Genomic DNA, 16,854 nt, shown 5'->3' with positions numbered 1-16,854 from the left:
ACAGGGCATGAGCGGGGGGTGGGGGGAACAGGGTACAAACGGGGCATGAGCAGGGGGTGGGGGGAAAAGGAAGGAAACACGGGGCATGAGCAGTGGTGGGGGGAACATGAGAGAGACACGGGGCATGAGCAGTGGGTGGGGAGGAACATGAGGGAGACACGGGGTATGAGCAGGGGGTTGGGAGGAACAGGAGACAGACACGGGGCATGAGCGGGGGGTGGGGGGCAACAGGAGACAGACACGGGGCATGAGCGGGAGTGTGGGGGGCAACAGGAGAGAGACATGGGGCATGAGCGCGGAGTAGGGGGGGTACAGGAGACAGACACGGGGCATGGGTGGGGGCAACAGGAGACAGACACGGGGCATGAGAGGGGGTGGGGGGAACAGGAGACAGACACGGGGCATGAGTGGGGGGTGGGGGGAACAGAAGACAGACACAGGGCATGAGCGGGGGAGTGGGGGGCAACAGGAGAGAGACACGGGGCATGAGTGGGGGGTGCGGGGTACAGGAGACAGACACGGGGCATGAGCAGGGGGTGGGGGGCAACAGGAGAGAGACACGGGGCATGAGCGGGGGGTGGGAGGGTACAGGAGACAGACACAGGGCATGAGCGGGGGGTGGGGGGCAACAGGGGAGAGACATGGGGCATGAGCGAGGGGTGGGGGGCAACAGGAGACAGACACGGGGCATGAGCGGGGGTGGGGGGAACAGGAGACAGACACGGAGCATGAGCGGGGGGTGGGGAGTACAGGAGACAGACACGGGGCATGAGCGGGGGGTGGGGGTAACAGGAGACAGACACGGGGCATGAGCGGGGGGTGGGGGCAACAGGAGAGACACGGGGGATGAGCAGGGGCAACAGGAGAGACACGGGGCATGAGCGGGGGTGGGGGAACAGGAGACAGACACGGGGCATGAGCGGGGGGTGGGGGAGAACAACAGACACGGGGCATGAGTGGGGGGTGGGGAGAACAGACACGGGGTATGAGTGGGGGGGTGGGGGACAACAGGTTACAGACACGGGGCATGAGCGGGGGGTGGGGGGCAACAGGAGACAGACACGGGGCATGAGCTGGGGTGGGGTGCAACAGGAGACAGACATGGGGCATGAGCGGGGGGTTGGGGGAACAGGAGACAGACACAGAGCATGAGTGGGGGGTGGGGAGAACAGGAGACAGACACGGGGCATGAACGGGGGGGCGGGGCAACAGGAGAGACACGGGGCATGAGCGGGGTGGGGGGCAACAGGAGAGACACGGGGCATGAGCGGGTGAGGGGAGGTTCAGGAGACAGACACGGGGCATGAGCGAGGGGTGGGGGGAACAGGAGACAGACACAGGCCATGAGCGGGGGGGTGGGGGGGACAATTAAACCTGGTAAAAGCGGGCAGAGTCCAGAGGAACCAATTGTTAATTCCGCCAGCAATCGCGAGGTATTTACACTCTTCCAGAGTGGAAAAGCAATGTGATTTCACCTGCCTTTTATGCTAAAATCTTCCATTTTGTGGCAGAAAAGTAAAAACTGAGCCAATGGAAGTGGTCCACTCCATGCAGTTTACTTTTCGCCTTGATGCTTGTGGGTTTTGCGTGATGCTACACATGTAATAAATAAATAAATACATTTAAGATGACCCAAGATAAATGGCAATTCGTGATCAGAATGAGTGAGCATGGCATGTCGCTGGTAAGAGGGTGTCCTGTGCTTCTTGAGTGCGTTGGCAAATGCTCTTAGTTGCCATCTCACATTAAACAGGTACTTAAACCCATCAGTGTGGATTGCGCAATAATAAGTCAACAGAGGTATTTCAAATGGACAATTTAGCTCTTTGGGTGACATTGTCAAAGTGGGAGAATGTTGCCCAGAATGTGCCACTTTCTCTGCGGAGTAAATTGTGCCCACCCTGAGGAAGAAGTGTGAAAAACCCACAAGGGCGCTGTGCCCTGCTCTTTCTGTGTGTGTCTTCCCCACAGGGCAACAGATGCAGACTCAGACATGGGTAAGTCTCAGGTGGCAGGCCTGTACACTAGTTGATGTGGCAAAGGATTCCAGACTTCAGAGGCTGATATTATTATTAGCATTGAGTTACATACCACATGACAGGTATGTGTGATAAAGTTGCAAAGCAGAGCTGTTAGTGGGCTAAAGCAGGAGGCAATGTTTGTGCACCCTCAAAGGATACGTACAACCAAAAGTAATAGACCCCACCCCCCATCATGGCTGTACGGGCTAGGCTCCAAACATGGGCATGAATGCCCTCCAATCATCCATGCCCACGAGTAGGGTACCCTTCGTGCTCCAGGAACCCTGTTGAGCAACCTCTGTGCTTTCCAGATGATACTAACATTATTTAAAGCCAGAAGTCTAAAAGGTAATCACTTAATTGCAGCTGGAAATTAGCTCCTGGCGTGATCAAAATGTCTTAACCAAGAGTGACATCATCCCCTTCAGTTATAAGCAATATGTGTGTTCTCGCATTTCTTCATCCACTGAATTTCTGTTAGAAACAAAGGCAAGAGTTGTGACTCTTGTGTAGGCATTACGAAGGCAGTTGCCAGTCTCTGGCATAATATGCCCATGTTCTTCAAATTTTGGCTAGCTGTTGCCCTCTTATGGCCAGGTAGAACTATAATGGCAGTGACTGGCAAATGCCTTTCCCGGCAGACAGTAAAGCAGAAAGAAGAGGCCAATTCAAGACACGGAACAAATAGAAGTTAAGACAGACTGCAGCTGCCATTGCTTTGTTAGGGATAATATCTTGAGTTTTCAAGCAAGGAGGTATGTATTAAGCAAGCAAGCAGTGAGACAGGGGAGAGGCAAAGAAAGGCCAGAGGGGCTCTTTGAGTAGTGTAACAGGGCAGAGGACCCATGCTCTGCCGTCCTAGTAAGATATGAGAGAATCAAATAGATCAGGCTTTGCAGCAAATGTTAAACGAGAAAGGAACAGAGTCTAGCTCTGCATTCAGAATAACAAAGGCAAAGAAAGGCTAGGCTGTGAAGCCAGCATGAGATGGAATAAGAGGCACCAGACTCATCGTGAGAGGCTGGCCCGGCCCTCACAGGGCTGCTAGAGAGGCAGGCCACATAGCGGGCTGCCCCTCTGGCCACCCCCCTGGGTCCACATACACCTTACCTACTAGGCATCGCCCGGGTCCGACGCATCCGGCTGCGAACCTGGGGAGTGCTTATAAGCGGGTGGGCTTGCGATCGCTCAGCCTTCTTGTTTGCTGTACCCCCCACTTCCCAGAGGACAGGCAAAGCAGCAACATCACACACCTGGTCCCTCTACTCCAATAACAGGGCTTACTCAGAGGTACAAGCAAGATTTCCTCTTTCTTTGAAACCCCCATCCTTCCATTCCAAGAGACACACACGTCTCCTTGCCCCACACAAAAAAGTAGCAACTTGCAGTTGGTAGAAAAGGCTGCAACTCCTTTATTTGGCAGGAATCCACTTACAGGTGACCTGCCTCTTAACGAGCTGGCATCCTAGCTGTGGCCCACTGGAAGTAATTGTTATTTCCTCTCTCGTACCATGAGCGCATAGTCAGATGACAAATCCAGAAATGCAACATATAAAGACATGTTCTTTGCTGCTGCATCCTTTAATTTTCTTCTGTTTTCTTATCTTCTTTTCTCTTGTTTTATACAGTGATGATATTTGTAATTTAATGTGTACTGCTATTTTAATTTTAATTTTGGGAAAAGTCAAGTTCTTTGACTAAAACACAATAAATACATTTAAAAAAGCAAAGTCCCCAAGGTGTCCCCTGTCCCCCCCAGATTTTATGTGTCTCCTACGCCCCTGCCTGTACACACGTTTCTAGGTGCGACAAGGGTTTATGGGTATAATTCCTACACAAAGAGCACCACTCCAGATCTCGATGCAGATAGTGATACTGCGTATCCCGATCTACCTCGTTATAGCTCCAGGCATTGGTGAAGATACTCAAGTGTGATACTTTGTAAATACGGATTCAGCCCATGGTCCTAGAACACAGGGTACACTTGCAGGATATGCTTTCTGGCTTCCCAGTAACAGGGGACATGAAGCGTGCATATCTCACCTGGCAAAGCCCACGCCTCTGCTGACTCCGCTGGCATCTCTCAATATCCGGGTGGAAATGACGTGCCCAAAGGGTTTCAGCATGTTCTCCAGCTCCTGCTCGTCCATGGATACGGGTAAGTTCGAGATGTACAGGTTTGTGGGGTCCTGCTCCTGTTGCTAAGGTAAACAAGCACCGTTCGGTTAGACAAAGCGGTGTAAGTATTTGACAACCATGCATTTGATATATTACTGTGTTTACATGAACGAATGAACGCATGTGGCTGAAACACACAGAAGCGCCAGGAGACTGGTTGTGGGCGCTGTATCAATCAACATAACATAACATTAATAACAGTGGTCGAAGTGTACGAAAAGAAGTAGTGGAACTATGTTCCCTGCTGGCCTAACCCTGCTCCCCACAAACCCCATTGCCACAACCCCTCCCACACACAATACACCCCCCAAACACGTGCACCTGCTGTTTAATGGAACGTTAATAACAATTGCTGCAGAGATTTAAAAGTATCAAAGTAAGTTATAATGCTGCCTTTCGAGGTTCATAACCAGGTTGCAAAGGACCTTGACCTAGGATAACCTGGACCAATGGTTGATAAATAACACCTGATAATTCCTCAGGGTTGGGAGCATTACTGATATTAGAAAATGACACTCAACAGTAGACGGTTCAGTTAATTAAACCCCACCCCTAGGCCGTACAGTATATTAGTATCTTCTGGACCGGTCATTGGGGGTGGGCTGGCCTATAGGGAACTCTGGAGATTCCCCGGTAGGCCTCTGCACACAGGGCCTCTCTTGTGTGACATTTACAAATGTTCCCATAGGAAAAGGGTTGGCTTTTCTGAAAATGTGTAATATGGGGCCACTTCGAAAATTATTTCTTTTGGCTCCTCGTCCACCCCTTCCTGTCAAGTGCCTGTTATTGCTGCTTATTGCAGGCAACTAAGAATTGGTTGTAGCAAACTGGGCCAGACCATTATCCCTTTGTCCATTATTGTGTTGAAATCGTGTCCTATTCATAACAGCAAAACTGGGCATAGAGTCCAGGTGTTAAATTAGACTATAACATATATCTGTTCCAATGGAACCTTCACAATGTGAAACAGTTCAAAACGTGCTTGCTGCCATGTTGCACTGTAGACATGCTATCAACCAAGTGAATGATATTAACAAGATTATTTCAAGCACATAATTATGATTTAATGTTTTTCACTGAGACTTGGTTTAATGAGCTTCACCCCTAGATTTTGATTAAATCCTTCCCAATGAGTTTTCTATTTCCCATGTTGACAGGGATGGAGCAAGAAGAAGTGTAACTGTGGTTGTTAACCCGTTAAGTGCCAAGGACGAGTATTCACATCCTTTTTACATAGACTTGCATAAGGTCTGGTAAAATGCTGCCTGTCAACACCCTTCCACATCTGGACGTCTATTAGTATCTTGCGACTTAAGGAATTGGCAGACTTTTGTCTTCCCGGTATATTATCGGCCTCCAGGATTTTCCTCAGTATTTTAAGATGAATGTTTACTTTTTTTAAATGATGCAATAATGCATCTTAATTTTCAGATATGTTTTAGGAGATGTTAACTTGCATTCTTGCAGTCCAACTCCATCAATTTTAAATGCCCTTCTATGACAGTGGATATGAATTTGACCCAATATATTATTTCTCCTACCTGCATTGATGGTAATATTCTTGATTTAATTATCGCCAATACTTATTTTATTTTAATTGTAATGTTTACGGTATGGACACAGCTTGAGAGCAGCAAAGCATTGTACAGGGTGTGGGTAGCCAGCGTGTGGACTGGCGCCTTTTAAAAGATGTGCAATACTGCGAGTTCTGGTCTGTGCATCAGTCTGTGCATCCATCGGGACCAGTCCTTGGTCAGGAATTGTTAAAAAAACAATACATTTTGAGAGCTTTGTGGAACTGGAGAACAATGAGGGCCTTCCGGCCCAATAAATAGAAAGATCTATTTCCTGTGGGTGAGCGTGTGACAAGGGAAGGATTGTTGCGGGTCCTCTCTTTGAGGTTGAGTTGTGATTTGATCCGCTTGGTGGATTTGCTGCACAAGTCGCGGGGACCACCAGATATGTCAAGCTTAGCCACCAGCAATACTGGAGTACTACTCGTGACTGCTTCATAGATGATGCATTCAGTCTTGAAGAGTATCCGGGGCTGAAAATGAAGTCAGCGTCGGTCGTTTCCGTAGGTCGAGGGTGATTTGGTTCATTGTCTGCAAACCCGTGATGATTCTTGTTTCGATGCAGTTGACGGCCTTTATGGGAGGCAGGTGAGCAGCTGGAATCCCCGTTTATTTTCTGCCCTTCTTTGTTACATTGTGATCAGCCGATATTGAGACTGAGACTGCAAAGCTCCAGGCAGTCAAGGACTTTCCTAATTTTACTGATGGTGGTGGCGCCTGCCTTTTAATCTTGCTGATGTCTCAGCAGGTATTGAGAATGGGACGGTAAAGCTCCGGGCAGTCGCTGACTTTCCTCGCATTACTGATGGTGGTGGGGCCTACCATTTAATCTTGCTAGATATCTCAGTAGTTATTGAAACTGTGGACCACCAAGTTCTCATAAACATTCTGTAGAACGTAGGCATATGGAGATTCGTTTTCAATTGGTTCAGTTCTTTTCTATCAAACAGGAAACCAGTTGTGCCAATCAGATCTACTAGCCTTTCCACTCACCCTCTGTGCTGAGGAATTCCACAGGGATCCATTTCAAACCAATTCTGTTTACATCTTTACATGAAACCACTGAGTGATTTTATTTCCAGCTTTATATCACGATCCATCATGATGCTGATCAGACTCAGTTGGATATTTCTGTGACATTTGAAGATCTTATAGACTGCCTGCAGCGCTGCAGGTCTGCTATTGAAAGACAGGATGGATGTAGCACATTTAACAACGATAAACATAATTGTGTTTATTTGGGCCCGCTTCATTTACAAATCAAGTTCAATTGTAATTATCTAGATTGATTATTAATAATAGCATTCTAATATTAAATCTTGCGGCAACGTCATTGGGCTTCATTTTGGAGTCCAAAATAACTATGAAACTATGAAACTTCATGTCGCAAAGAAAGTACAAGCAGTTAAATATCAATTAGCTCTTCTACGCAGAATCGCAAACTTAATTCCTGTGTCTTTATTTTGTACCTTAATGCAAAAAAGAATGAATGATGTGTGGATATGAATACCAGATGTCACTTTGAGGCTCTTGATAATAGCATGACATTCAAATGCAGAATTTATAGTTGAGGCCTGGAAGGTCATCCCGAGTCTGCTATTTTGAAGTCTCTGCCATGTCTCCCACTGGAGGTGCAAACTAATGTGAAACTAGATTGTGCAATATCTAAAGCATTGCATTTAGGTTATCCCACCTGGCTGCTAAACTGATGGGCCTCATCATAACTATGCCGGTCTGGTACCGGACCGGCACAGTACGACTATGCGAGCAGGTGCTGTCCCGCCCGCCAGGGTCAGAACTGGTGGGCAGAAAGGCACCCGCCCATAGTGTTTTACGGAAGCACTGGCACCATTATTAACGGTGCCGGTGCTTCTGTGGACCTCATTCCCATTGAGTCCTATTGGACTGAATGGGATTGGGGATTTACGATTACTGGTGCATGATTTCCGGGAACACCGGCATTGTAATCCCCCGGGGTTACTGGCAAGCCAGGCACCAGTAAATCATGCAAGTCCAGCTGCAACCCGCCGTTAGCACCGGCAGGGTTACCACCGGACTTGTAATGAGGGCCATTTTTAGGCGAAAAGAGAAATTCACAAAACCATTTATTACACAAGTGAAAAAAGCCAAACCAGAGAAACCAGCTTTTAGTGTTGCGGGCCTAATTTTCTGGAACAATCTTCCTTTTAATCAGTGATCAGCTTCAACTTTGAACAAAAGATCTGAAACCTACTGGTTTCTCAAATAAGATTCGAAAAAATCATCTTTTTTTTCGAAAGGTCTAAACATCCCATTTTAGAAGGTTCTGCTAATTATTTATATGTAGAATTTAGGAAGTGTTCTTTTAATGTGTTGCTATTATATTATAGTTCCTCCTTTCTTATAATTTGTACATCACTCTGCTAATTATATGTTCATAAGGTTCACACTTTATAAATGTTTTAAATAAAATGAATACAAATTAATAAAGTGAACTTTGGTAAATTCTTTTCTTTCACTCAGAACAAATATGTAAATGGCGTACATGTATGAAATGTAAACCATTACTGATGCTCAGTACCCTCACATGATAGGCCACACATACTTACGCTATAACGACATATGCTTAGAATAAATATATTTCTTCTGAATTAACTGCACATGAACGTGTAGTGGATGTAGATTTTGCACAGATACATATGATAACTCACACCAAAACCAGGATTGATTTTCTAGTCATGTTTCAAATGTATATGAAAAGTATAGCAGATGTAAATTGCATTTATGTATGAACTGTAAAACTTGTATAAGACTCCTAAACATAGAAAATCTCACATAAACATGAATCCTCACTTTTCTGTGAGGTTTCATACATATACCACGTACAGGGAATCTGCATTTTATATGACTTCATTCCAACACTCATGCACTCCTTAGAGACCCTGGAACCTCCTCCCTGTCAACAACAGACGCCCCCTCACTTCTACAGTTCAGGAAGGAGCTCAAGTCCCTTCACTCCAAGGAATGGCTCCTCCCTAAAACCTAGGTCCACACTCGCTCCGCTCTCCACCCTTCCTGAGACTGCGTGATATGATCCTCGCTGCTTCTTCCTCTTGTTGCTTGTAGATCCTCTACCGACAAATTGCCCGCCCTCCCTCTCCACCTCTTGTTAAATCCCTTCTCTCTTGTTTCTCTGCTTCCCTAACCACGTTCTCCCTCCTATGATTGTAAAGCGCTCTGTTGCTTCCCAAAGCTGTGTCTACGCTCAACAAACACCCTACTAATAGTATATGCCATATACACATGCCAGAAACGTACACACCAACTACTCATACGCCTCACACCACACACTCTCATGGCACATCCCCTTATGACACACGCACATACGACGCACACTTAAGCCACCCAGTTTCCTGTGCATAGAAGAGCTAGAAGACATGTTATAAATGCATGGACATCTTGTACATGTACTGGACATGTATGTGTATGAAATGTACATAACGTACATGTTTTTTGTATTTGTAACGAGCACCTGCCCGAATAAACTGCATCAGGGCACTGATCTTACATTACGAAGCATATTCTATGAGAAGTGATGTAGAGCTGATTAAATCATTAAAATAAATAGGTATTTAAAGACTCAAGGAAGAGAAATAGGGAAGTCATGTTTCTTAATCCTATGAGCAGATAGTCCCCCAATCGTGGCCCAAGGACTGAAACATGTCTATCACCTTTTTGAACATAGTGGGATAAAGGTAGCTTTACCAAATGTCCGTCCTTGAACATGAGTGGTCTCGAAGGCTGACATGTACACTACAATACATATAGAAAGTCACATCAAAGTCAGGAGTAACTTTGATCTGAATTTTTATGTACGATCTAAATGAGTGTCATTCATATATTAGATGCAGTAAATATGTATGCAGTAAATATGTGTTGCTTCAAGAGTTTTGACTAGTGCCACCATGCTCTCCACAAGACAAAAGAGGTGATCGCTGGAAGGTTTAAATTTAATCCTAACATCTGACATTGCTCTGGGCATCCTTCCAGACCACAGTTCTGCAAATGGTCTTCGTCTTTTGTAATGGCTGCAGGCTGAAGAACTATTGTATGGGGGGTTGTCCAGTGTAATGCGAGAGGTTAAGATTAATTACACACCTTCCAGCCATCCCCTCTTTTGTTCAGCAGTCAACCTACAGCATCTACAGAGCAGGTTTGAGGCATTGGGCCTCATGATGAGTACAGAGGAAGCAGTCGAACATTGCAGTGAGGTAATTACCTCAAAGTGTATCACTCATGTGTATTACAGGTTTGGTGGAAGTTTGAAGAAATATCTCTGGCATTTAGCTGGAGGTATTGATTCCAGAGAACATGGCCAGCAGTGGATTTACCACCAGCGGTAATTGCTCTCATCCTCTGTGTTTTCCAGTGAGACTGTATAATGGAAAATAACAATAACTCGCCATCTAGACGACCTACACATCTGAGGGCGGTAGTGGTAAGCCAGGGTCATTCTGCCATACTTGTAAAGAGGCCCAATGTGAGCAAACGGTACTAAAAGGATACACATAAGCAGAGTAAAATCAATAAATATTGAATTCCTTTTGAGTCAGTGACAGGAGGCTTGAGTGGACCTGCCCAGTGCACTAACCTAGACTAATAATACACTTGCTGACATGACCATGGACTGAAAGAAAGGGGCTAAGGGGAATATATTTCACAACAAAATAGATGCCTTTACTGGTCTAAAGGAATGTAAGAAGAAAAGACTGATCCTACCAATGCCCCTTTGTAGGGCGAATGGACTTCAAAATGATCCAGGCTGACAGCTAAGCAACAGCGATGTCCATGCACATGGAAGATAGCATTTAATTGATTTATCTTGACACCAGATATGACACGGAAGTGGCCCTTCCACCGTGCACCGGATGTCGTTTAAGGCCAAGCCCGGAAGCAGAATGCAGCTCAATGCCCTCTGATAAAGGTGGCACTCGCATCTCCAGACTCATTCAGCACTGTTCGGCAGATTGCTGTAGAGAGGGTGAAGTCAAAATGTGAGCAAAATACAAGATCTTGAATATATGTGGTCTGGTGGGGCAAGAGTGCTGGGAGGAAAAGTCATTTAGAAGAGGTGAGCAGAACTATGAGATAAGACGTGTGGGAAAGGGGGAGGAGCAAGGCAAGTTGGAGTAAGAGGCACAGAAGAAATGTCTCCATTGGAAAGTAACCAGTTCCATGTATCCACCCCAGACATGTGGAGCTGGTTTGAAACATGAGCGGTCAAAGCCTCCCTAGCAGAATTCAAAGAGATATTTGAGAGAGGCAGTGAAGTAGATTTAGAGCAAAGGCAGAGCTGAAGACTGCACATTGGAGTCTTGCTTAAAAGAGAGAAATTAACAGACAAGATAAGCTTGAAGCTAAGAGCAGGTGTTCCCCTCTGCTGAGCATGAACACGCTAAATGATATGTTACAGGGTTTTGTGTCCATTCACGATTGTCTGCAATCAAATGTTGTCCCTCTGGCACTCCCTAGAGGAGAAATATACATTTGCATATCTGTCCGGCCCAACCCCCAAGAACAGTCCTGCCCTTATATGCCAGGCAATTGAACAAGAGCCCCAATAGCAACCCCCGGAAACGTGTCTCGGTCATGTGCACATCGTCGGTGAGGGAGGCTGAGATGCAGCATTTCCCTGGACACAAAAAGCAAGGGGTCTAACTCTCGATTATGGCATGACATCACAAACTGGGGCAGGAGGATTAATGTAACCTGACACTGTGGAACAGAGACTTAAACCCACTCTGAGAGGCAGACCCAGCAGTCAGTATACCGGGGAACCCTCAGATTCCCTGCTCGCTCTGCTGCCTCACACGCTAAACTATTCCCATTGATAAGAAGCCCCTCCGGAAGCCCAGGAGACACGGGTATAATGGTGAACACAGAGAGCAGGAAAATAAAACCAACCACTCAAAATCCCTCACTTTGGGTGTCCACAATCAACGCCATATAGTCTGAACGGCTTGGTTGACAGAGAACCCCGAGATAAACAAGCGCTGCTCATGGGATGATTTGCAAACCCGACTCATGCTCACTCACTGGGTTCCAAGAATATCGACATGAAGGCAGATTTACACATGGATATCCACTTACCATGTTTGTGCTTACAGGAACTTCGAATCATTCTTGATGGAATCAGTCGTACCTCTATCATTTAAAAAGCATTGATGATTCAAATTGCGATTTGTCTACCAGCTCCATAGAGATCGGGATTTGTTTCCTTTCTATTTCTGAAATCCACTTTTATTTTCATTCTTCATGAAATTTAGGATCTGTTTCCTGTCCTCCCCTCTTCCACCAACAATAACTTTCTTCAAATGTTTTTTAAGTTTTTGAAAGAGTGGCCTTTGTGTATTGTTTTATCAAAGGCCTTCAGGTATCATCATTTTTACCCGTTTACACTTTTTTCATTATTTGTCTTTCTTGTCTTGTTTGAATAGAACATTCCAGTCTGAGAAATGACGTGACTGTGTTCAGTTTGGTCTTGGGATACCATAACTTGATATCAAGACTGATAAGCGTACCAGATGAAAATAATAACCAATTAAATGAGGAATCATTCTAGTTGCAGCGTGGACCTTATAACCACTTTTGCGTTTAATTGACCACAACCACAGCCGCCCACAGGGGCACCCCGGTACACGTGTACTATCAACATGAAGTTAAACATGATGCCTTACCAAGATTAAAATGAGAGTTGCCAGAAAGTGAGCCAATCAGGAAATTATTTCAAGATGAAGCAAGGACAATATGTGTGCTCATCCGACAGAGACCTGGAGTGGCCCGCCAGTCAATACATGGCAGTTAGGGAACGTGTAGGCCATGCAGACCAGACCCAATTGCATGAAAAGCTCACACTGCACACCCAGACGTCCACGATCAAGCAATTATATGGTCCCCTCCCAAATCCATTATACTAAAAAAGAGAACTACCAAAGGCGGTCAGCACAGAAGTTAGGAGTTGGAATTGTACTTGTATTTATTGTGCATTGGTTAGGTGCCTATGTTCTGTGTCAATGCGCCCACGGGGCAACCAGGAGGGAACATGGGATTGAAACAATAAATACAGTGGAGGATAAGGACAAACCTATTATGCCTTGTGAGCATTCAGAACGTGCACGTGTAGATGAAGTAGGAGCAGATTAGAGTGTGGCAAGAAGGTACAGTAGAGAGGACATTAAGGGGAGTCGAGGTGCGGGAGGAGGTGGGAAGAAGTAGAGAGAGGAGTAGAGTCTGTGAAGAGAAGACAATTAGATAAGAAGAGAAGAGAGGGAGAAGGGATGGAGGAAAAGACAGGAGAAAAAATACCTGAGGCAGTGGGCACAAGAATGGGAGGAGCAGAGGAGGAGATGAAGGGAGAGAGAGGAAAGAAGGTTGTGGGTGAAATAGGGTGTGCAGGTGAAGAAGAGAGTCAGGGCATGGCAGGGGGATAAGGAAAAGAAGAGGGAGAGCATGAAAAGCAGTGAGGAAGCCGGCCAGGAGGAGAAAGAGCAAGCAGAAGAGAAAAAGGGCAGAAGGGGGAGGGCGGAAGGGAGGAAGTGAATTAAAGGGAACAGGAAAGGAGAAGTGCAAAAACAGAAGGAAACGGGAGAAGAACAAGAGCTGGAGAGATACATGGGAGAACAGGAAAGGCAGATATATGCCAAAGAAGGGGTAAATAGAGTTAAGCAAGTAATGGTGGAAGTTGAAAAAAAGTGGTGGATGAGGGGACTAAGGATCTATGTGATCACTACGACCCTCACAATTGTGACGGCCGAAAATGCCAACCCCCCGCAATCCTCCCATAATAATATATCATATACCCCCCCACATATATATGTGGTGTAAGGGGGATCTAAAAAATGTTTTTTAAAAATCAGGATTTTCTGCCGTCGTAATTGTGTGGGTGACATTTTTGGCCATTACTGACCAAGAATAATAAACATTTTCCAAAGCCTTGATGCTATGTACAAACCCCCATTGATAGAAAGACCTCCTGTTCCACGTGAAGAACTGGCATTCCAATTTACTGAAGTTACCCAATACCCACCAATGTTAGCAAGTGAATTCTGATACCACCTGTGGTCCAATAACCCTGATCCCCTCCTAGACAACACAGGACATCACTGGTGGTAGTGCCATGAAAACCACAATCCCAGGAAGATCAGTGGGTCATTCGGCCAAGACCAGTGGCAACCCAAAAAGACCCACCAAATTACAAGAAAGACGTGTGGGACACTATAGCTCCCTGAGAGAATGAGTTTGTTTCCTGCCAAGAAGGCAGATGAGATTCAGGGGAAAGAGAGGGGGGTACCGGGGGCCACGATCTTGGAGATGGCCATCCTCATGTTTGCGTTAAACTTAACACTGAACATGTAAGATCATTTAAGAGCTAATCCCCATTGTGTATGATATACAACAAAATGACGAGTAAAGATACACATAATCCTGAGTCATCTGCTGATCACTGGACTGGGACAATTCAATTGAATTGATTTGATATTTTATTTATATTGCGCTCGTACACAAGTGTTTCAGGGCGCAAGTTTCATTTTTAACTTAAGACTGGTCCTTACATCACACCCCGAAGTACCACCCCAAGTTCAATTTCAGCACGGCTACCTGCCCCACACTAGATGTAAATGCTAACTATTACCAGCTGCACACCGGTAACAACTGCTGCGCTGTCAGTTCTGGTTGCTGAGTCACTAAAATATACCGGTAAGTGATGGGCAGCGCACCACTGTTTTGTGAAACAAGGCTCAGTTTAAAAAGATCCTGAAAATAATAGAGTTAATTCGAATTGTTACAAAATCTGGGCTATGTCAATGAGGTTGCTTGAATCGCAGACATTACATGAATGCGCACAGCTGAGCAGCACGTTGCCTGCACCATCTCTGCTTCTTGTTTTTACCCATTGGCGAGCACACTCCTCCAACCTATCCTGTGCCACGATATGCCAGCCCGCATCGCCAACTAGAAATATCAACTTACTACTGCCATCCTCTCTGCTGCCAAGGCACAGCTACCATGGGTGCTGTTCCCTTTACTGTCTATGCATGGCCCCAAACAATGGTACATTAATCCCACACTCCCCAAATGTTGTGCTGGGTGCCAATGCCACAATGCACTATTTGGTGGGCCACGCTTGATCGTAATGGTCCAACGCCCATGTCATTGCGCTTGGGCCTATTAACTTAGACGGCGGGCTACAGCCAGCCCAAGACAGCATTATGCCTTATTTTTATGTTATTTATTTATTGTATTTATATAGCGCAAAAAAATGGCCCGGCTGCATGGAGGCGCTTAACAAGACGAAAACAACAATCAACAATACATCAGGTACATCTGCAGATCTGGAATCAACCAGCAAGGGCATTAACAAAACAGGGTGGTCAGATCAGAATGCTATGCTCTGCTGACTATGCATGGACAGTAAGATAGCAGGCATAAACAGTCATTGTCCCGAGAAAATAGCTCAGCGTGCTCGCCTTGGAAACAAGACGACACGAAGCAGCACAGGTTCGATCCCCGGTTCCGCGCTTAGAAACCTCCGGGCATTAAGCACGTTATAAACACGCAACCAAAACATATTCCTGTAACAGCGCCTCGATGCTGCCGGGCTGTGTGAGCGCTTTAAAAAAATGCAAATAAATATTGGCCTCTGCCCAAGCAGACCCACACATGCATTGTGTTACTGTGTGGCTGTGGCCTGTTACTATGGGCAGACAGTCACACACTAGGCAGGGTGATGAAAGATTTCCAGCAACACTATACAATGCCCTCCCACCAACAACTGTGACATCGTTCACATCACTATCAAAGGCCTATATCACGATGCCTACATTTACCAACACGTGTGAACTGCGGGAGAGCTGGCAGCGGTTTTGTGGTGTGCACTGATGCTGCCTTTCTTCCTGCCTGGCCCATCCTCCATGGGCGCATGCGCGCAGCACGCGCAGTGATCCTCGGGACCTCCAGTGCGGGGAATCCGTCTCATCCGCCGTGTCTGATCTCCCACTTCTCTCGTGTAAACAATGAATGATGGAGAAACCTTTTAGTCTGGGCGTCCCAGGACAAGCTCGGTTACTCTTCACGATTCGGGCCCCCGACGTGGAAGCCATCCAAAGGTCGGGATTGTATCAAGTATCGAATCAACATCGAGACATTCATTTATATTAACAGGTGCCGCAAAAGATCCATTATTCTGGACAGGGAAGTTACACAGAGGGAAACTTTCCGTGCATGTAATCATGAGAATACAAGGAAATAGAGTTCAGATATGGGTCATTGGGTTAAAAACCGACTGCATGCGTCAAGGTGCCGCCTGTTGCAGGCTGCACGTTGAAATCAAAAGAAGGCCAATCAGTCTTTCGCTCCCTTGACAAAGAATTATTTTTAAGCCAACAATCTGAGTACTCTGGTTGCCAATGTTTCTCTTTGAGCATTGCCACAGTTTCTGTCCTTCAAAGAAAGGCAACGTGCTTCTTCAGGAGTGTCGCCTTACTTGCACAGGGTTTGGTGTGCGCAGCAACTCGTAAGCATGGTAGCTTCTGTGCACATTCACCCTTATTCTGAGTGCGGCATGTGTGCTAGAAACACACTGAAAACAATATGTCTGTGCTCCCTTCTTCGCCGCTTCAGCAGCCGTTACACCATTTAAGTTATCCTGTGATGTACTTTTTGCTTTGCCCTAAAACTGATGAATTCTAAAACACCAGAACATTTCCGGTGGATTCTTTACTCTGCAAAGAGAGTCAAGCAGATTAAGGCTCTCAAAGGCATTTGGATGGTCTCGGAATCAGCCACTTAGAGTTTCATGGGAGCCAGAGAACGTCTTTGTAAAAGTTGAACAAGCTCTGGATACCGGAGTGCAGGGTTTAAATGGCTGCCTTGCTCTGAGATCACATGACTCTAAACTGTCAGGGAGAAAAAGAGAGATAAGATTTGACCTCTGAAGATCTCCACACTGGAGATCATTTTTAGCAGGAGATTTACTGCTTCATGATGTCGATGATGAACTTACTGAGGTATGCCACTCTAGGAACTTCGTGTGTGCAGAAGAC

General features: G+C 46.0%; 1 protein-coding gene across 6 annotated transcripts in view; it reads right to left on the bottom strand.

Annotated features, from left to right (window-relative positions):
• Window positions 1–16,854, bottom strand: part of RBMS3 (RNA binding motif single stranded interacting protein 3) — a 2,259,106-nt gene that overhangs the window by 817,428 nt on the left and 1,424,824 nt on the right. For all 6 annotated transcript variants that reach the window (XM_069648793.1, XM_069648794.1, XM_069648792.1 and 3 more), the window contains exon 5: window positions 4,065–4,222. In XM_069648793.1, the coding sequence (XP_069504894.1) occupies window positions 4,065–4,222 (158 nt within the window). The remainder of the gene's footprint in view (window positions 1–4,064; window positions 4,223–16,854) is intronic.

Source organism: Ambystoma mexicanum, chromosome 2q, assembly GCF_040938575.1.
Source record: "Ambystoma mexicanum isolate Mex_15411 chromosome 2q, UKY_AmexF1_1, whole genome shotgun sequence".
Lineage (NCBI taxonomy): Eukaryota > Metazoa > Chordata > Amphibia > Caudata > Ambystomatidae > Ambystoma > Ambystoma mexicanum.
This window is presented reverse-complemented; position numbering and strand designations above follow the sequence as displayed.